This window comes from Scleropages formosus, chromosome 17, assembly GCF_900964775.1.
Source record: "Scleropages formosus chromosome 17, fSclFor1.1, whole genome shotgun sequence".
Taxonomy (NCBI): Eukaryota; Metazoa; Chordata; class Actinopteri; order Osteoglossiformes; family Osteoglossidae; genus Scleropages; species Scleropages formosus.
In genome coordinates this window covers 5,700,710-5,723,266 of record NC_041822.1, presented here as the reverse complement: position 1 = coordinate 5,723,266, position 22,557 = coordinate 5,700,710, and the positions used below count along the sequence as shown (strand labels likewise).

Genomic DNA, 22,557 nt, shown 5'->3' with positions numbered 1-22,557 from the left:
GAGTTCCACCTGATGAAAGTGCAGGTCCGTAACCAGAGGAGGCCGGCAGCCAAGACGTGGGACTGCTCCTTTTAGCCTGTTTGGTTCCACCAGACATGCACCCAGCTGCTGTGCATACCCTTATAGTGAGCTAATGATTATATTACACGGATGTGTAAGGGGCTTTTTTCCGCAACACCTTTGTCATACCCATAATGCACGGAGAGATCGTTTTTCAGTTTTTTTTTTTTACCCTTTCTGTCAGAGTGAATGGCTGGAGACTTCCCTGCTTCAGGGAGAAAAAAAAAAAGCCGACGATTGCGAGACTGTGGCTCGCTCGGCCTGCCAAAAACATTATTTAAACATTTAAATTAGGTTTATCATAATCTTGCTTTCTTTCACAAACTCTGGCAACTCTGGTGCTCCAGAAAGAAGTAGAGACATTGAAGGGAAGTTAAGTGGATTTATATCCCCAGCAGTAATCTGCTGAAAGAATGTAGTACTCGCAAACACAGGCACAAGGCAGCTAAAATAACAGGGAACTAGAATTAGCAAGAGTACTAACCCACATAAAAAGGTCATAAATATTTCACAGTCAGTTTTTCCATTTTTCTGAGTCATTACATTTCATTTCCTTCTTATCATCTGCCAAAAAAAAGTGCTACTTACCATATTATACCTTTTCAACAAGTAGGAAATTTCTGTTTCCTATATATTTTTTTTTTTAGTTTCCTCATATGATTAAGCTGTTTCTTTTATATTCCAGTTTTTCAGATTATAAAATTGCAGTGAAACAAGGTAAGCAGAATTTGACTTTGGTGTGGAGCAGGACATACCATGGGGGGGGGGTTGTGTTTAATGTTGTGCTGTAATATGCTCTGCAAAAAGGAAGAATTTGACACAAAAGCGGTACTGCGAGGTTGGTCAGGGGTACTACAAATCTGTCCGCCAAGAACCCGTTAAACAAAGTAGAGGACTTTTCTTGAGTCATTGTGAACTTGTATTATGTCCAGCGTACAAAATAGACAAAATAGGAAAAGGCTGGAAGCACAGAAGGAAGGACAAGGAAAGGGCTTGGTTGAGTCAACAGGAAAGAGTGTTCATCATCATTGTCATCACTGTCAACGCAAGTGCCAGGCTTTGCCACGGTGTCACATGTGAGCCCAGCTGGATGTGCGTATGCGTGCCAGCATGTCTTTCCACAAGTGTGTGTGTGTGTGTGTGTGTGTGTGTGTGTGTCTACATACAAGTGACCTGCCCTGAGATACAGCAGCACAGAGTTTGTGTGAGGGAAGCAGCTGAAGGATGCGAGAGTGTGGCTGAACAGCACGTCGCTGTGAAGCGGCTCGGAGTGAAGCGGGTAGCGCTGCGTGGCACTTGCCTCCTTCTCCTGAACGCCTCGCTGCCGCCCTGCCGTTTTCCACACGTTGCAGCACCGCTACAGTGGAGGTCATGTGAGAGCGACGTTCCCCGGCCGAGCGTTTCGTGGCCGTCTTCGTTCAGCCCGCCTCAACTTTCTCCCATAAAAATTAGTGTCTGTTCCCCGTCAGACTGAGAATGACCTGTCCGTTTTTTCCTTTCTGCCGCCTGGAACCGACCTTTTCTATTATCCTCCGACCGGCGGCGGCGGCGACTACGACGACGCAGTTGCTATTACCCGAAAGTTAAATGAACTCCTTTGGGGGAACGGAATCTATTGATCACATGGTGAACGGTGCAGGCATGCGGGCCGCTCGGTTCTTTACAAACCCAATCCAGTGATATTTACCTCCAGTGAGTGAGCAATTTAATGACTCTCTCCCACTTACTGACCAAGTTATTATTTTGACAGTAAAGTACAGGCCATAAATCAAGAAACGCAAAGTAGATCACTCCGACATGCGTGTCCCCGTAGGCTTATTTTAGAATGATTTCCTGTACCCTCCACGAAATAGCCTATGCCTATCACCAGCAATATAAATGCTAAACATCTTCTAAAGTACCCTTTTCAAGCTATTTTATTATAATAGCCCTTTAAAAGGGCCTTACTGTAATTGCACTATAATATGATAATAATGAGAGCATGTGTAAATTTCCAATAGCTTATTAACTGGCTTGTGCCGCTTCTTAAATGGACCTACGGTGGCTGCAGCTGGTAGCCACTCGAATGACAAGCAGATGGTTAAATTTCTCTTTCTTCTCTACACTCCCCCATGCCTGTGTTCCTGTACTTTTCTCTTTACGGTGAGGGATCTATTCAAATATATCGCTGGCTTTTCTCGTTGGTAGCTTGAGACCTTCATTATTGCGTTCTGTGCCGTTTCAGGTGTCTCCATATCTTCAAGCTCCCTGGCCTGTATATGGAAAAAATTGACCTCTGCTCCTAAGGAGGAATTCGCAGATTTGCAATTCCTTTCAGGGCAATTATGATTAAGTGCAGCAAATGTGGTGAAAACATGGCCATGGCGCTGCAAGGATTTCGCACTGATATCCACCAGCGAGTGCAGAAATGAGGCACTTTATGTGGGTTCGTTATTCCTGGAGCCCTCTCCTTCTAACTACTGCTTCATGCCAGTTCAGGGTAGGTAAGGCAATCAATACCAGCCTCCGCTGTCCTTGCTTTTGTTATTTCCATCTGCCACTCCTCTTGTATTACTCAGTATTATTGCTTTTCAATAAAATCTTAAAATAATTTAATAATGAATTCTTCCATGGAGAATGATTAATGTGGTTCTGTGTACAGTATGACAGCCCACACAATTCTAATTTAGCATTTAAGGCATTAGTGTGCTTCTCCAGTGCTCGTGTGCGTGTCTGCGTCTGTGTTTTCTCCTCTCTGAATTCGCGTTGCTGGGCTCAGCAGGGCAGGTGTGCTCCATATCTCTGCTTCTGGGGGGTGTGGGTTCAAGGCCCGGTTCGTCGCAGGGTGACGGCTGAGCGAGTTGTCAAAACGCGGCTCACGTGATCCTGTCCCTGTGCTGCTGCTCACTTCCTGCACTGCCTTATCTCATCATTTTACCAGTTCATGAGTTCACTGCCATACCCCGGAGCACCGGAGACGGCCCTGGAATTCTTGATAACGACAAGGTTGCAGTGGTTGCAGATGATTTCTTTCTTCTTCAGATTCTTTCAGATCAATCCATGTCAAGCCATCAGGCAAGTGGGCATAGCGGGAGCATCTTGGGTTGTGTAGTTGTTTGCGGCGTGTGCCATCTGGTAGCCAGCACCTATCTGCTTATGTCATCATGTTTGCATCCTATACTTAAACTACACGTCCTATACTGCTATACTTGAACTGCGTTAAAACTTTGACTTTTTCCCTTTAATTTTCCAACCGTTCTGCATCTAATCAGCTGAAAGAAAAGAAATATTTATGTAAATGATTCTAATTAAGCATGTAAAACGTAATTAAATTATTGTAGATATGTTAGTAATTAATTTAAAGTACACTTTATCCTGCTGTGTTGCACATAGCAACCAGCAGGCAATGGAAACCCTGGACTCGCCTAGCCTTGACTGACAGCAGGCGGTAACATCATCCCACTCATGGCGGGGAGGTGGGGGGCAGAGGGATGTGACATCAACACCAGTTGGAAGGAAGAACAGCTACTCTGAGATGAGGTGGAACACAAATCCATGGGAATTAGGACGTTTTAGCGACACAAGTGCTTTGCTTCGAGGGCTGTGGAGAAGACGGTCCTCGTTGTTGGGCCAGATGTGCTGCACTCCCCGAAAACAAAACCTCTGTGCACGACACACGGTTAAGGGTGTTCGTTTTTACAGCTATGTTTAAATGAAGGACACAAGAATTTCCTACGTCCGTCCCAACGTTGAACAGACTTGCAACGTCAGTCTCTGGATTTGTGACTCTCGGCAGCTGGCGTTAAGTAATTTAATGAGACATGTGTCCTCCTTGTCAACACCACCGCATATGTCCACAGCGCACATACATTTTGTCTCATTATGGTGTCAGACTTGGTGTCAGATGATCTCTTTTCATGCTTCCTGCTCTGTCACTTCTGCGTTCCCAAAACATGTTCTGAAGATTTACATGAGGTTGTTTACGTTGTGGCTCAACCGCAGAGGCCTTCGATGAGCCGCACTCAACAATTTAAGCACAGAAATAGCCGAGGGTTTCTTTTCCAGTTGTGACTCATTAGGGTGTCCAGTATTTAACAAGTGCTGGCGCATAAGTCCTTATACATGAGTCACATGTTGCGGAAATAGTGTTTTTTTCCAGTCAGCTCAATCGAGAGCATGTCGGATTTGAGACGCTTTGCTTCCAGAACAATAAAAAAAGGCCCCCTTAATCGCTATGGCCAATGAGGAGAATATCTGGGTGTGAAACGTGAAATTAGAGCTTCGCGTCGGGGCAGCGAGTAAAAATGTCGCGCGTAAAATATGAGGCGAGCGGCCCCCTTTTCCTGGGGAGGATTAATGCAGTACTTTGCGAGAGGCGGAGCAGTTGAAAGTCGGCACGTGAGGCGTGCAGAATCACACCAGCCGGCGCTGTGCAAAAGGGGGCATAGCCGCCATAAAACTGAAATCATATCACTTAGCAGCTGAGTGCAGATAAAGCCGTGTTTGAACTCCAAGGCATAAATTATACATTGTAAACAGAGCAGTGGGAGACCCGCTGTAGCGGAGAGGCTCATTTAAATTATGATAGAGGGTAGTTTTTCCTCCCTTCTGCCTTCTCCATCGCCTCCATCGCTCTCTGTCTCTCTCACCCTCTTAGTCGCTCTTCCTCTAACCCGCTCTTTAAGGCACCCCATCTTTATAATGTTTTATTAAGCTCACTTGACATTGCGGTAATACACTCGGATGGCCTTAAATTGTTTCCCGTGTCGTGGCGTAGCGGACAAAACTGCACCGCGGCCTCAGCTGGACCCATTTGTCATGTTTATGTAATGCAGTGTGGTGATGTATTAAAAGATTATCACTCACCTGCCCCTCTTTTGGCTCACTCGCCGCACGTACACACACACGCACGGGCACAGGTCACTCGCACCTTGCTCGGTCTCTCGCTCGGACTCTGACCGGCAGCGCCAACCCGACCCTTTTGCGCCCTGCCCGTGACTTGTGTTTAGTGAGTCAAGACAGACAAACGGCAGCGTGTTCTGGGACCGCATTAAAACATCATTTGATCAATTTTACCTGCTGCAGGGTTAAAGTTTTCTTTTTTTTTTATCCACACCTCTCCATCTGACAAGGGAGAAGATATCGATCATTTTATTCTATTTGCCTGCCATTCCGCAGTTCAGTTTGCACCTCTCGAGTCAATAAAGCTGCACCGAGAGCGAGGCGGAGAGCGCGAGAGAACATCCTTTGAGCGGCCCACCATCCCACACGCACGCACACACCTCCCCCGTTCACATCTGTCCTCCCTCCGTGTTTGCTGTACCTCGTTCCTGCGATGCCTGATACAATTCTGATTAAGGGGCGCCGCTGCGGGCTCCCTGTCGGCCCCCGCGTTTGTCTGGCGTCGCCGGCTGATGGTGGCAGATAGGGGCCGTGCTTGTGTGGCTCAGCTGGACCTGGGAGCCCACCGATAAGTCTTCCCCCGGAGGTCAGCGGCCCGGCGTAAGCGCGGTCTGCGGGGAGCGCTCACCTAGCTGGCACTTGAGTGAATTATCAGCTTTCCACCACTCCTTAGTCAGGAGTAGAGCATGTCAGAAGAGCCCCAATATTATTATTATTGTTATTGCTGCTGTTGTGTTGTTGCATACCTGCCTTCTGTGGAAATGCTAAAAAGCTGGGGTTTGAAGTCAGTTCTCGAACGACAACCTCATACGGCCACTTTTATTGATACAGCTGCAGTTTTGTACAGCTTCTCTGCCCTTTTGATAAATTTTTTTTTGTTTTTGCTGCGGTTTTCCTTAATGTTTCTTCTTTAACGTGTACCTGGGATCAGAGAAGAGCAAGCTGTCTTTTTTTGGGGCGTTACTGTGGTTTGTACACTTTACCATCCCCGGAACCAAACTTAAACTAATATTGAAGTTTTGATTTGAAGTCCGTGTTCCATCTGTTCAAAGTCTTACTGATATCCATGTGAAAATTGTTTCGTACCTTTTTTTTTTTCTCAAAAATTTTTTTTAATGAAACCATCCAGATACCTAATTCTTGCGCCCCCGCTCGTAGAATCTTTACCTTATGTTTCAAACTCTTTGTTTTGTCAGGGATTTATTGCTTCAGTGGCACTGCATCTTGGCAGACTTATTTCTGACAGCATTGCTGCGTGCTTCAAACATAGCCTAGGCACATGCGGGCGCACACACACCCAGAGAAAGGAAAGTAGAAAGGAAAACACTCGAGAGTCACTTATTTCCTCCCATGCCATTGTCTCCCTCTGTCAATTGTCTCTCTGTCCATCCCTCATCACCCCTTCCGCTGGTGGAACGAAGCACACGCACTCTGGGTTCAGGTTGGTCAGTTTGTCACACGCATCTGTTCCATTGCCGTCCTCTCAGACTCCGGTGAGCACAGAACAAGCTCGGCCAGTAAAGGGGCTCTCTGACGGATTCTCTGCTGGGCACCGCCTCACCGTTGCTGTCTACAGACAGTGAGTGCCCTGACTCCCCGAGGGGGTCCCTCGCGGCTCCCGGGTGGCCCTCTCGCATTCCTCGTGCAGAGCGCCGATACTTGCGGCTTGGGTATGTTGAGTCGTGGGCCGCGCCTGGGTTCCGTGACTGGCCCACTGTGAGGTGGCCTTGCAGCATCCTACCAGATGAACTTTTGTTTCGCTGGAGAGGGAGGGAAGGTGAGCATGGATGCCCATCTCAGCTGGTTGCCGCACGTGACTCCAGTCAACCTGTCAGGTGCCTCTTGCTACTGTTGACAGATGTGTGGCTCCTTCAATTGGCGCTTAGCCTTTGCCCATGGGGTCTGGCACGACAAGGAGGAGGAGTCGGTGGGCATGTGAATCGATCAGAGGGAGATGCAGAAGATAGCTGCCCTCTGGCTCCAGTCGAACTCCGAGGACAGGAATGCTCCATCAAGGGCGAGAAGTGCCAAGTGGGACGCGTCTAAATTTGGACAAAAGCCGGGGGGGAAATAAGAACCGAAACGGGTATTTTTTTTTAGGGCTGTTATAGGCATGGTGCTTAACACACGGAGAGTATGAATCATAAAATATATGAAAGATTACTTTTGTGCTGAATATTTATGGTTTGTTACATATGTAGAGAATAATTATGTTTTACAAACAGTGTTTTTCTGCTTTGGCCCCAGTTTAGGTTTGTGCGTTAAAAACCAGTCTGCTGCCAGCGATGGGCTGCTTTGCCAAATACAGCTTCCAAACACCTGAGTGGCCGTGGCTGTCCGGTGCAATCAGAGCTGACATGCATGCAAAAGCCGAAACGCACCGAAACCTTTCGAAGTGTTCGGCCCCCGTGGTTCTTCTCAACGTACTGTGATTCACAGTAGCAGTACTGTATACTCATGAACTTTGGCGGCGGCGCTACACTCATATCTTTCCATTCAGTGTTCTTGCACTCTGGTGTTATTATTATTATTATCATCATCATTATTCTTGTTGCTGCTGCTGCTGCTGATTAAGTTCCATCCTCATTACGTTGATCACAGGATCCCAGTCAGTGTGCCTGCGTCCCTGCCCTCACTGTCTGCCTGTGGCTTTCTGCATGGAATTCCAACGCTGCTCCAGCGCCGTATCGCCAGCCGCACACTTGGACAAACAGGGGAAATCCGTGTTATACAAGTGCCCTTTCCAGCCGAGCGCTAGATCTGACCGCTGGCTCCAGAGAGGGTGGGTTAGCGACAGGCCCTGACCCAGGGAGACCCCCTGTTGAGGGATTGTGAAGCTCCAGCCAGTTAGCACCCTAGCTGTCAAATCAACTGACCTGCACTTGACCACGTCGCTTCCGTAACCTTTTCATTTCATAAACAACAGCGTCCCTTTTCTGAGGACGTGCCGCCCAGCAAAATGTAAAATAACAGGTCATGTTTGATGTCGGCTTGTGATTGATGTGTGTGTGCTGGAGCTGCGCTGTGTGCTCTGTGTGTGTGTGTGTGTGTGTGTGTGTGTTCAAGTAGCAGAGCTAGACCAAAAAACAGAATAATTGCTGAATGCAGTGTGTGTGTGTGGCTGCCACATGTGTGCGAGGCGTGTGAAAAATACAGGGAAAGTGGATGGAGGCACATACTTGGAAACCACGCTGCCTGGCACTAATCCAGACTGCGGGGTGAAAGAGAAGAGCAGCTGTGGTCTGGCGGTACATGAGCACGTCTAAGTGGCGTCGAGCTCGTCTTGTACCTGCAAAAACGGTCAGGTGGGAGCTGTTCAGGGCTCAGGGCCACGGCTGCCTCACAAATAAGTCATAATACCAGGCAACAAGCCTTTGCGGGTTATGGGCCTAGCGGTGTGAGAAGCACGGGGGTGCAGGAGAGCAACATGGTAAGATCAGTGCTCCCTCTCCTTGCTCCTTGCGCTCCGGTGAACCTGTGTCCAGTGCTACAAAGTGCCCTTTGTCCTATAACTGGATAGGCGGTGTGTTGGTGTAGAGCACCATCCTAAGGACTCCAAACTCTGCACAGCATCTCTTCTGTGATGTCCAGGATGCTGTGACTGACCCACTGGGAGGAGTTGTGAAGCTTTACTTCTTCCGGCCCATTCTACAGCAAGAGATGCCCGCAGCACCTTGTGGGACATGTCTGTGGCAGTAAACATGGGGACAAAGTGCTTTCATTCACACATACAGTGAGGGGAAACATGCCAAAGTGTGTTTCAGTTCACCTTTGTGTGTTTTTTACTCTTCTCAGTGTGCTGCCAAGAATCACATAGTACTTACATTTATTCACTTAGCAGACACTTTTCTCCAAAGCGACTTCCAATGAACCCTATTTAGTGCTGTCAGCCCACACACCCTATTCACCATGGTGACTTACACTGCTAGATACACTACTTACACTGGGTCACTCATCCATACATCAGTGGAACACACTCTCTCTGTCACTCACACGTTATGGGGGAACCTGAACAGCATGTCTTTGGACTGTGGGAGGAAACCAGGGCACCCAGAGGAAACCCACACAGACAGGGGGAGAACATGCAAACTCCGCACAGACTGAGCGGGGATCAAAGCCACGTTCTCTCGCACCACCCAGGTGCTGTGAGACAACAGCACTACTAACTGTGCCACCGTGCCACCCATGCCAGCTTGACTACTTTCAAGTCAGCGTGTGTCTGTATGTGTGAGAGTGTGCTCATGCGGGTGGCAGCGCACGTATAGAGTGTGTGCGAAAAACGCGAGGGACATCATCTCTCCAGCACAGCCTGTGAGAACCGATGAGCCTGTGCCTGTGCCTCTATCAGCCAGTTCTGCAATTACTTTGTTTTGCTCCTTCTCCCTGCTCCTCTGTGCCCTCTAACAGAGCCTCCCACACACCCACACCCACACACACACTTTGGTACACTCTTACAGGCTTTAGTGAGTGTGTCTGACCCCATTAGCACATTCCCAGATAGAGCCAGGGGCCTCTTATCTCGGCCGACTCATTAATTACACTTTGTTCCCCTAAGTGATCTATTTCTGAGACGCCCCACCTCGCGGTCCACTCCGAGGCTATCTGCTCTCGATAAAGCTGTAATGCGTCGAGTCTGGGGGTCACGCTGCCGTCCTCACCGCTTTCAAGAGTGCCTCTATACATTGTTGTGTTTATGTATGCATGTTGGGGTCAATGTGAAAATGGCCTCTAGCTGAGCCAATGACACTTCTCCGCAAACGTGTGTGTGTGCGTGTGTGTTCAGCATATAGAGCTGCTCCCGTCTGGCTGGATCCTCCAATAACATCCCTGATGAGGCAACATGGCGATGTGTTCACGTGAGGCTAAATTTACTACATCTGTCATGCCGTTGCTTTCAAGCGTGACACCGTGTCATGGGTGCCGACAGCCATTGAAATTTTTTTTTTCTTTTTTTTAAAAAAGTGGGCACCATTGCGGTACCTGCTCATAATTGTTTTTGAAAAACTTTGTTTGAAATGGCAGGATGGTGGAAAAAAAAAGCCAGCTTCATTTCTCAAAGATGATGGTCTCTAACAAATGCATAGATAAACTAATGCATGAGTATTAACTGTTTGCTGACATTGTGTTCTCCTTTTTCTAATCGTCCTTATTTTATCAATTATCGAAATGAAACCTGGTTATGATTATTGTGGCAGTCATCTCTCTCAGAGGAACATGACACAGCGAGAGCCCTTGATTTTATGCCTATGTTTTAGTCAGTGTGGGCATCTGTGGATGTGTGGGTATGTGGCAAATGGGATTTGAAAGGTGAAAAACGCAACATGGATTCTGTTAACCATTCGCATGAACGTGTGTGTGTGTGTGTGTGTGTGCGTGCGTGCGTGCGTGCGTGCGTGCGTGCGTGCGCATGTGTGTGCGTGCGCGCTACATGCTGCTAGTTTCATCCAAGAAGTGGAGCTCCACTGCAAGCAGCAGGCCTCTCTGCTGCTGTATTACAACAGCCTGGATCGTGTTTCTGCTACAGGCACCATTCCTGTTGATACACATCCCGTTTGTACACACAAGTCGTGCAAACGCGCACACACTTCATTACGGTTGGACTTCAAGTCACACTAACGATACTGTTCCTTATTCATGTGCTTTTCCCAATATTTTTCAAGTAATTCTAAGCCTCATTTTGATTGATGGATGCGAGTCTGCCTGTTCCTTTATCCGTCGCCGTTCTAGGAAGTAGACGGCCTTGGTAAGTAGATCCTCAGATCGCCTCGGGCATGGACGCTTGTCGCTTTCTGTCTCGACTGGGTGTCTCGCGCTGCTGTGTCCGATCTGCATTCCCGGCTGGTCCGACGCACCGCTTCTCTTTTTTTTTTTTCCATTTGACTCGATGGAGAAAAAAAGCTTGCGACACCAGAGTATGATGCCGCACAGCTCTTCTCTTTACATGTAATTTTTTTTCTCGTATTTGATTATTTAGTACCATTCCGTTTGCTGGATGTTGCCTGAACATTAGCAGATCTAGTATTGACATCTCCTTAAATGCTGTCATCCACGTAACATTACATTTATTTATTTAGGAGATGCTTTTGTCCAAAGTGACTTCCAATAGGGGGGTGCGGTGGCGCAGTGGGTTGGACCACAGTCCTGCTGTCCGGTGGGTCTGGGGTTCGAGTCCCGCTTGGGGTGCCTTGCGGTGGACTGGCGTCCCGTCCTGGGTGTGTCCCCTCCCCCTCCGGCCTTACACCCTGTGTTACCGGGTAGGCTCCGGTTCCCCGCGACCCTGTTGGGGACAAGTGGTTCTGAAAATGCGTGCGTGCGTGCGTGCGTGTGTGCGTGTGTGACTTCCAATAAGCTCTATGTAGTGTTATGAGCCCACACATCTTATTCACCAAGGTGACTCACACTGCTAGATACACTTCTTGCAATGGGTCGCTCATCCATACATCAGTGGAACACACACACACACACACACACACACACACACACACACTCTCTCTCTCACTCACACACTATGGGTGAACCTCAACAGCATGTCTTTGGACTGTGGGAGGAAACCAGAGCACCCAGAGGAAACCCACGCAAACACAGGGAGAACATGCAAACTCCACACAGACTGAGCGGGGATCGAACCCACGTCCTCTCGCACAACCCAGGAACTGTGAGACAGCAGCACTCGCTGTGCCACCGTGCTGCCCAGCAACACTGTCTAATACAAATTTTATCGGCGCAACAGCCCACTTTATTAAACGTTACAGTGTGTCAATGTCGGTGTTCACTGTAAACTCACACTCTTTGTGCTGGAGTGTGGTAACTCCCATGGTAAACACTCGCTTCACTGCGCTCTTATTTATGTATTGACTGATCATTGATTTGGCCCGACACTCCTTTTCTGCGCACTGTGTCTTGTTGGATTTGTAGTGCTCCAGCGTTGCCCTCGTGGGCACGCACACTCTGAGAGCGGTACTATTGTTTGCCTCGGCAGGGAGCGTTTGAGAGCGCGCCGCCGCCGCTGGAATGGGCTAATGGCGGCCCTGTGGGCGGGAACGTTGCTGTCATGGGTTAATTAGCGCTTTGGAAGTGGAGGCGCTCCAGCAACCGGGGCGCTCTGTATGAGTGGGGCGGTGTGTGGTGGCACAGCCCAGCGGGGGCACGCTGTCAGCTGGCCGCCCGCACACCCGCCCGCCCGCAAAGCCCGCCTCTTGGCCAAAAATCGAAGGAAGCGGTGGGCGCTTTTTATTTATTTCATTTTATTAATCCATTCATTATTTTTTTTTCACGAAAGCTGCACTCGACCTGTCGGGATGGATCGGGACTGCCGTGCTCCTCTCTCTGTCTGGAGCTCGTCGTCCTGCCGCGTGCCACCTCTCTCTGCCTGCCTGCCTCGTTGCTTTTGCATGTCTGCGCTCTTCTTCTGGCCATCCTGTTTGTACCGCTGTTTACCGCCGGCCCTTCGATGGCCATGCAAGGCATTGCAAACCTGCTCTGTACACAGAGAGTGAATGATAGAGAGAGAGAGAGAGAGAGAGAGAGCGAAGGAGGGAGAGAAGTGTGTGGTGTCTTGCAGGGGAATTTACTGATTTGTGTGTAGATGGGCCTTCATTGCACTACCTGCACAAAACACACTTTGATGTAATGTGGTCGCAGTGAGAAACCCTGTGTGTGTGTGTGTGTGTGGAACCCATGTGCCCAGTGTGTGTGTGTCATCACTTGTGCACTTTCCCCCCCCATCTTTCATCACCAGCTTGTCAACACTGGCTGTGTACCACCTTGCTGGGGCGCCACGTGATCCTTTTTCATGCCAAACAGGTGTTTGTTTAGATATTTGAAGGTGCGCGCTGTCCTGCTCTGCTGCCTTTTTACCACGGAGAAGGGAAGGTGCGAACACGTGTCAGTTGTGGGCTAGCCCCTATATTTTTAATTGTTGTATACTTCCTGACGGCGAAGGTAATGATCCGATGAGGTGCGGAAAGTCTAGAAACATGAGGGAAGCGTGTTGTTGGTGGTTCGCTGTGAATCCTCATTCATTTCACTGTTTTACCTCACCGAGACCCCCACGCACGTAGGCTTTTCAGAATCAGTTCAAATGTAAACAACATTGTTGACATGCTTTCATTTCACGAAGAAATTTTGTGCTGTGAAATTCAGCGTTTTCTGAAGAGAAAAACGACTCTATAGGAATTACTATCGCGTACTATTTTCAGTGTTCATTTAGCAGAAACTTTTCTCCAGAGCAAAACACTTAGCGTTAAGCTACTTACAATGAGTCATCCATTCATACAGCGATGAATTTTATTTATTTATTTTAGGGTATCTTGCTCAAGGGAACTAAAGCAGGAGGTGGGATTCAAACCTTGGTCCGCACTATCTGCTGCGCAGCATAATATGTCCAGGGTTCTGTTTGTGTTGTAGGTCCCACAGAGTCACATGTAACAGCTGAACTGGCCTGGATTCCAAGCATTTTATTCCATTCTAGAAATGAAACTTGGAAATTAGAAAAAATGTGTGCATTCCTTTCTGGACTAATATGAGCTCACAATTGCAATACCAGTTGGTGATTCTACATGTTAGTTTTAAATTTTTATGTCTGTGTCCTGATCTAAGCTTGTCTTTGCCAAAAAAGCGTGTGGTTTTTTCCCGACGTCAATCGGTTCATTATTCCAAATATTCTGCCTTAACTGTTGCTTATGGACTGTGTGCGTGTGTGTGTAAGCGTAAGCGTAACAAGGCAATTGGAGCCCCAGTCCTGTCGCTAATGCATCGGGCTGGCAACGCACTGTAGACTAGGCGAGTTCGGCTCAGGATGCATCAAACTTCAACCGAAGCTGAGCCCAGATCCGAGGCGTGCGCCTCCACTAATGGAGAGCCTTTGTGATCTCCTCTTTTCACCCGCTGCAGATGAGTATAAAAACAGAAGCTCTTTGTTCCCGCTGAATGAAGGGAAAAAACAAAACAAAAGCGTGTCAGGCGAGCTAGCAGTCTCCGAGTGTTTACCATTTAAATCCTGACCAATGACAACTCAGATCAAACAAAGACCCTTGAGCAGGAGGGAAGCGAACAGTGTTTACAGTGATCGAGTCCTTTACATCGTCCTGCTCGCCGTCTCCTTTCACATATTGCCCTGGAGACGCGGCGCACATTCAGATGAAACGCACATGCAGTCAGATGCACAAACACACACACACACACGGTGTCCGTGTGAATCAGCTCTGTCATAAGTAAATTAGTGGTCTTTAATTTGGGTGTATCTCTCAAGTGTGTGTGCGTCTGTCCTTAGTCTAGTTATGTTCAAGTAAATTGTGATATGATCAAGGAGTTGTTTCTCTCGCTTCGTGTTTGGAATCCTGAGATTTATCATAAGAATGTCTTTTTTTTTCCTCCCCTTAAAGTTGCTTGAGCTTCTTTTTATATTGTTTAGCTATGACATTTTCGTGAAAGTCATCTTTTCACTCGGGCATCACATGGAATGTGGTCAAATTTTCCATTAACTTTTCTAATTTAAATCCGCTAAATGGAAACGGATGCTTACCAGTTATTTTTTTATGACTCTCCTCTGAAAAGTTATCTTTATTTAATATTTTCTTATTAAAGCATTTTGCTTTTTAGTACAATTTTCAGTACATCTGTATGTACACTACATTTGTATATGCATTGCTGTAAAGATGCAATGTCAGTATCAAAATGATGATATGATGTCTAAAATTTTTATTAAATATGAAAAGACAAAAAAATTGATAGAAACAATGGCATATGCACAAAAATAATAAGTAATTTATATTTTAGTGTTCTTTTTATTGTGTCTTTATTGAGCATCGTTACATTTCCAGCCCAAGGTGTTACAGTAAAACTAATTAGAATAAATGAAAGACAACCAACATATGCAACCATATGTACTAGTAGATCCATATGTTTAATACAATTAATAAAACAAAAATAACCGGTAGACTAATTCATTTCAAAGTATTTTCAACACAAAACATAAAATTTTGAGCAAAAAAGGGGTACATATTTAAAATAACAAAATCAAGCAAGTACTGAATACTTAAAATGTCTTGTGTCAAAATTTGATTATAGTACAGTTCAGAAGTCATGTAATCCACATTCACAAATTTTATTCCGTTAACTTCAGTCCACAAACTACTGAAATTGGATTCAGCTTAATAGTGAAAACATAGTGCATCTATGTTTTTTTTTAATTTTATTATAAAAGTCTTTCAAAATCTACTAACCTTGATGTGCTGTATTCTCTTAATTTTAGATATGTCAGATTATTTTGGTTTACTGGCATGGGTTGAACATGTGTTTATCTTTTAACAAAATGTAACCTCAGCAACTGTGACATTAAAGGAAATAATCTAAAAAAGATTTAATTTTGAAACAAAATGTGATAAATGTGAGTTCTTTATTTAGTACTGTGTTCTCTAATGAGGATTTTTTTTCTTTATCTATGTGTATATGCATACAAAGTAGGATTCCAGCAAATGTATTATTTGTGGTTATTTTATTCATTTGTTACCCTTGTTTGTCTGATAATTTAAAATGTGGAAAGAAGACATTGATGGTTTCAGCAAGCTTGCGCTCCTTTCAATTTACCAGTAAATAGTAAATCTCAACAGGCCCTGCAGCCAGTCTTTCGGTTTTCTCATTTATATATGTGTAATGAGATTTGCCTCTTTGTTTTCTTCAACACTACCCACAATAATAAGTAAAGTAATTAAAACCAGTCTAAAGAAGACTCCACTTACTTGGAGTCATTAAGTATTTTCACTGTTTTCACTGTCACATTTACAAATGTGTGCGTGTTTGGGGGCTAGCCTCGTACTGACTGTGTGGCCAGGTATCACATGTACAGGTGATGATGGCACGTTCAGGTAGCAGAAGCTCTCTTACAGCAGCTGCGTGATGATTCCTGACACTTGTTTCAGGCTTGCTTGAGCACCGCTGGCAGTGTGAGACATAGTTTCAGACACAGCCCTCCCTGCGAAACAAGAGGCTTCTCCTTTTAGCCTCGTGGGCAAGCGAACATTGAATTAAAAAGGCATTTTAAGTCCATTCCTTTTATAAGACATGGGCGGCATCCATGTCTCTGCAATGTATGTCGTGGAAAATCGGTATGGACTGAGATGTGATGTTATTTGGCACTCCGAGTATGTTTAAACAGCCCAATGTTTGTCTGCTTCTCAAGTATTGTTAAGCCAGTACATAAAAACACAGAACATTCAGAAGTGTTATTATGATGGAATCTGAACTACTGTAACATCTAACATAAAGGGTTTTTCTACTGTAACCATTCAGGTTCCTCGTTTATTGCAGAATTAGCTGTCTTTCATCTCTGAATTGTAATGCTAAAGCATTTCACGTAGTTAATTTTGTTTTCAGTTATGAAATAATGTCAACAACTAATCAAACAGGAAAGGGATGCTAATTATGCTAAGGAATTTAAGATTATCCTGAATTCATTTTTTTTATTTAGTTCACCTTCTCCTTATACTGAAACTATATGTATTTATCAGTCAGCACTCCAAGCAATCTGTACCAATTTATTCCATTGTAAACGTAATTATGAAATACAAAAACTTCAATTCAAATAAAGCAAGGCATTAGTAAACAAGCAATTAAATACCAGGGCTTTAAATAATGTACCCCAGATGGAAACTAATTATAAAAAACATGCTTTGATTTTTTTTTTTTTTTCCTTCTTTTTCTTTCCCAAGCGTTTCTTGCGGCATCGCTTTGGGTTTGTGTTCACCTTGTATGTGTTTTGAAATTTGTTACAATCGCCGCATTAGGCCTTGTTACTGAATTCAGCTTTTGGTGAAAACAGCATGGCCCTTAGCTATGGCAGCATTCCTTTTCACTGAACGCTGCTCCTGCCAGCGTATCTCATCACACACATATAATAGCAATAATAATACGAGAGGAGGAAAAATAACTTCAAGCAGTCTAAGTCACAGAGAGATCAAACTCAATTATCCTGAAAGGGATCCAGTAGATTTGACAGGGAAGGCTAAGTATTCCAGATCGAATGGGTTTTGTCTGCGTTCTCCACCATGACACATTATGATAGAGAAATGAACTGACAAAAACAAAAATCACACGTATGAAAACAAAACAGTATAGCTATAATTGTTTAATAAAAGTGTAAACCAAGGATGTATATTTTTTTTCTAACTCCAGAACTCCAGTACTTCCTAACAAACTGATTGCTTTCTTCACCTACTGCAGGTTACACATTTAAAGAGAGGTGGTGTCAAATGTATCAGCAGCACCTCAGACAGCTGCTTATTTACCCACCTTGTGATGCTCCCTCGTGGAATCATCCTCTTGTAGATACCTGAAAACAGATACAGTTTCATTTTGCTTAATTGAGAATATATTGTTCATGCAGGTGTTGAGGGCAAGAAGTTCGTAACAGTAAAGTTTTTTAATAATGTTGAAAAAGTCTTAGATAAAGCGATATTTCCCCATTTGTACAACAGGGTATGGTACTGTATCACCTTAGAGTAAACATGTTGAACCGGAGTAGTATAGCAGGAGTGGGATTTAATCCAGCGTAAGGCAACAGCCTTTAACCACTGTGCTTCCTGCTGCATTCCACACTCCACAGTGTTTGTAACAGGACAGTGTTGCAGTGTTGAAAAAGTTAATGTCTGAACCCTGCCATTGTTTCCTTTTTACTGCCAAGGTGGGAAAACTGAAGTGTTATTTTAGTTAAAGTTTAGTTAAAAACGTGTTATCAAGGGTTTGGATTAAAAGGCCGAAAGCCCAGATGACTGTTGGCTCCTTCAGAGAACACGGGCAAATCCAGAGATGGAATTATGACTGACTGTGCGTTTATCCTTTTGCTGGGGCATCACAGCAAGAATTACACAAGTAAAATGTGTTTGTGTGAATAGTATTAACTTGATGGTTTCCAGCCTGGTAAACTTGACCCAAAGCACTGATCGCCAGGGCACAAAACCTGCAGCGCCATCCCATCCGCCATGCCCCTTCACCTTGGCTGTCATCATTAAGGTCAGGCATCTGGAGGTCAATCTAATAAACAAGGGGTCAACACTGCAACTATCAGAGCACGCTCATTAGCGGGTGCCTTAAAGGTACCGTTTAATTGTATCCCTCAGGGCAGCTGCATTTCACGGTGCTAATGTAGAAAAGAATTATGGGAAATTGGAAGAGGAAACTGTATCAACTGCTTGTTTATGTGGGTAATATGCCAGTCTGCCAAGCTGTGCATTTGGAGCAATGCAAAACATTGTCACAGTTTATTAATGCTGTAAAGAGGACTACGGAGTATTATCTGTGAAGGTTGTATTAAGGCAGAATTGGTGAAATTTCGCAGAATGCCCAATCACATTTTCTTTTGAATGGTGCCATGATTGCATTTGTCATCCATGACCTGTTGCATGTAGATATGTGAAATATAACTCAACTTCACTGTTGCCATGGATGCTGCTATCCACTGCCTTTTGGGGTGTGCAGTGCAACTAAATGAGCATATTTATAGATGTAAACAGTGAAAACACACTTAAAGAATCAAAGGTTAGGGTTTGTAGACTTTGGTTTAAATGTGCACCATTCCTCCCTCCTTCAAAAATTTGTTGAAGTGTTTACATGCTGAATTGACAGAATGGAGAAACATGGGTTTTTGACCTAGAACCAACCACTGTAAGACCATATGTCCAAACACTGAGACTGTTGCCTTTTCACCAACGTTGCAGGTTTCCATCCTGAACAACATGACTATTGACATCCTGAACCTGTCCTTCTCAGTCACACTGAGTCTTTGAGTTCCTCAAAAGGAATAACATTTCACGTTCATTGCATTGTGTCGTTTCTGTCGTGCAGGCACAGAGCGCCATGAGTTAACTTCCTGGAGAAGTTTCCACTCCATCTTCAAGTTCTTCGCCAACGCTCTTGAAGCCCAAGACTGTGAAGCCAAGCCCTGCACTTCCGTAACTACACGCAGCTCCAACAGAGCTAAACATGAAGAGTTTTAGAACAAGAAAGGGGGCTCTCTTTCTTTTACTCCTACCCTCTTTTTAGCCATTGTTTTCCTAAAAAACATAAATTGCTCCCAGCCCATGAAATGCATTTATTTTTATTGTTAAACTGGGGGGAGGGTTGTGGTGTATACATCTAAACAGTGCTTTGCATTACTTCTAGATGAGTGCAACTGTCAAAGCAATATGGGTTCACTGCATGTGCTTCCTGTGGGCTGTAGCTTGGATTTGGTGCAGCCCATCAGTGCCTAGATTAAGGATGACAGCAGTGGAGCACAGTGCTCCATGGTGCACCTCTAATTGCCCCGACATCGCCCTGAACTGAGCTAATGCGCAGGCAGCCCCATCTCCCCCAGGTCCTGCTGCCTGCAGAGCTCCTCGAAACACTCCCATCCACTGAGCCCCTTCCACTCACCCCTGCTGTTGCAAAGTTTGCCTCCAGTTCCTGGGAATCAAACTGGTTTTAGGTTTCAGTGAAGCCTGGTATTGTATATCTGTTTTTATTCTGTTTCTCTTTTGTTAGACTTTTCCCCTTTTTCTATTCTGCTTCTATTTGCTTTTTTGTATTTTGGTTTAACATCAAGCCATATGTACAGTAACTGGGCTCAATATAATAGTTATATTTGTTCATCTTTTAAAGCTACAGTATCAAATACCACACTTTGATTTGATGTGTTTCTTGAAATCGGGGATAGTGTTTTTTATTTCCTATTTCCTAAGTATTGCTTTTTAACCTTTTAATTGTTTTAAGTCATACAATATAATAAATTGGTATAGAACTAAAGAGCAGAAGGTTTTCTGGATGCAACTTGGCTTCTGATATGTCCCTTTATAGGTCTGGAAATTAGAACTTTTCTTAATTCTCAGTTTTAGATGTTTTAACAGTATAAAACAGAACTTTTGAGCATGCCATTACAAAATGAAAACCCTACCTATTACCCTAACATTTTAACTAGTAAACACCTTAACACTAAATGTTATACTGTTCTAGTACTAGTAATTCATTAAAGAGTGTTCATTCCCATTAATTGTTCATGAATTATGCAGGTTACTTTTAAACCATTGAAATAAGCCATGTTTGTAATAAGCCATGTTTTCTGAAGTACTGAACATGTTTGGGCTTAATTTATCTAATTTTATGTCCATATACAAAATTAAATTACAGTTACCATGACAGTTTGCTCTAATTTACAGTATTCACAGAAATCTAGACAAATTTATAAAGTCCTTTATGGTATAGTAATAAAATGAGATGAAAGGTCATTGTACTTTTTTATGCAACATCAGTGGGACATTTTGGGATTTTTTTTTTTATTATACATAATATCAGTTTTTACACTGTACTGTGTTTGTGGAGGAGAAGGAGGAATATTCTGTTGTTTATTGAATGTTGTTGCCTTAGGAATAAACAAGACTCTACTTAGGTGTTCAATGGTAAATTGCTTTCAAGACAGCACAAGCCATATGCGAATTAATCAAACGCAATTAAGACAGGAGCCTTAAACCAAATCTGAAGCACATTTGATATGTAAATTGTATCTAATGTTTAAGTTATTCAAAATCCTTTTTAATCAGACAAATGTATATGGAAAGTCAATATGGACATGTACAAGACAAAGAGGGGTGTGATTTGTGATTAATTCTTTTGCTGTAATGAAAAGGTCAACGACAGTGTTGTTGCACAGACACACTTTCTAAAGACAGTTTTTTTTCACTTTGGTGTCTTTAACCATGTTCCTGCTCTGTTAACACTTCTAGCTTCTTTAGTTCACTCTGTATCCTGCTTGGTTTTCCTCACTGACCCTCCTGTGTCCACTTGGACTGCAGTGATTTACTGAAGGCCACCTTCCCCATAAACTTACCATACTCCTGAAACTAAATAAAACCTGTTTGTTACATAGTGTGGTGTTGTGGTGTCTATAAAGCAACAATCACTGGATTTGACTAATTTTAGAAATTTTAATTTTTCTGTTATAAACGTTGTCAGAGGTTATGTGTATTGCCTTAGCACATTGCTCTCTAGCGTAACAACTTTCCTGAGACATTCAGTATACATTAAATATTTCCTTAACTCTCCTGTAATGTCATACAGATGACAGACTGTAAATTTGGGTTTGTTATGATTTGTCAAAATAATTCTTCATTAAATTGTACATATATATATACATACACACAGACGCTTTTTTTGATGCACGTTTAAAAAAAATCAGCTCAATAAAAAATATCCGCCACGAAAGGAAATTTTAGAGCTCACTGCAAAGTGCAGAGAAACTTGAAAATGAGTGAAGCAAAAGGTTATCAATCTTTGTCCCGTCCAGGTTTACAACTTTGTTTTCACACGCAGGAAACCCATAAGGTCATTAAACGCCCCCTCAATAAATCTTAGCAAATGTTTTTGCTGCAAGTTAGAAAGGAGCTCCGGTAAAGATTTCTCACCAGGCCTTGTCAAACCAGTAATAAGCATAAGTTAGAAAATGGGAAGCAAAGGATAAGTAAATATCCTTTCATCATGGTAAAACTTTATTTGAACCGATAGTGATCCCCTTTCCTTTATGTACCCTTTATACTTGTAAGTCCAATTCAGGGTAACCTAAAAAACACCCATTTAGGTGCTTCTCGGTCACAAAAATGTTGTCTCGCTTCTTAGTAAAAACAAAAGCTTTGATGCTATGTAATTATTAATTTGCACGGGCCTAAACGTCTTTTTTCACGCAGGTTACAATAGGCTTGTTCAGTGAGTATTATTTCAGTTTGTCTTTTCATAAAAGTATACCGACAAATACAGCAGCTTTTTCATTGCTGTGATGCACATTTGTTTAAATATAAAGCCAGATATTAATTTAGCACACTTTAGAAAGCTTTTATTTTCATCATTCAAAAGCTTCTTATTTGTATATGAGCTAAGTAGGTTTAAATGATTGTTCAATTACTTAGAGCCTGTTTTAGTTTTGCAAGTGTCCTTAAATTTCAGGTACTGTACCTATAAGGTGCTGAACACTTTACTCCTGAGGTAAAAAACACTTCTGAGGCATTAGACACTTCTCCGGAGGTAACCGAAACGTTACTTCTGATGTAACGGACACTTTACTCCTGAGTTATGGAGTGTTTTAATCCTGAGGTAATACACACTTTACATGTGAAGTACTAGAAACTTCTGAGGTAACAGTTCTACGGTATCAACCCCTGAGGTACCAGACACTACTTCTGAAGTAAAAAAACACTTGTGAAGCATTAAACCCTTCTGAGGCATTAGACACTACTCCTGAGGTAATAAACACTACTTCTGATGTACCAGACACTACTTCTCAGGCATTAGGCACTTTGCTCTTGAGGTAATAAACACTTCTGATATATTAGAAACTTCTGAGGTAAAATACTTTACTCCTGAGACATTACACACTACTCGTGAGGTAATAAACACTTTCCTTCTGATGTACCAGATTACTTTACTCCTGACATTACACACTACTCGTGAGGTAATAAACACTTTCCTTCTGATGTACCAGATACTTTACTCCTGAGGTAATACACACTTTACTTGTGAAGTGCTAGAAACTTCTGACGTAATAAACACTTAACTCTTGTTCCAGTCCCGGTGTGGAGGAGCTCCACGAGATCGCCG

The 22,557-nt window shown here is 43.9% G+C and overlaps 1 protein-coding gene across 3 annotated transcripts in view; it reads left to right on the top strand.

Moving 5' to 3' along the window:
- arb2a (ARB2 cotranscriptional regulator A) overlaps positions 1-19,465 on the top strand; it is a 128,624-nt gene extending 109,159 nt beyond the window's left edge. For all 3 annotated transcript variants that reach the window (XM_018759341.2, XM_018759340.2, XM_018759339.2), the window contains exon 11: positions 18,781-19,465. In XM_018759341.2, the coding sequence (XP_018614857.1) occupies positions 18,781-18,932 (152 nt within the window). In that variant the 3' untranslated portion in view covers positions 18,933-19,465. The remainder of the gene's footprint in view (positions 1-18,780) is intronic.
- The last annotated feature ends 3,092 nt before the right edge of the window (positions 19,466-22,557 follow it).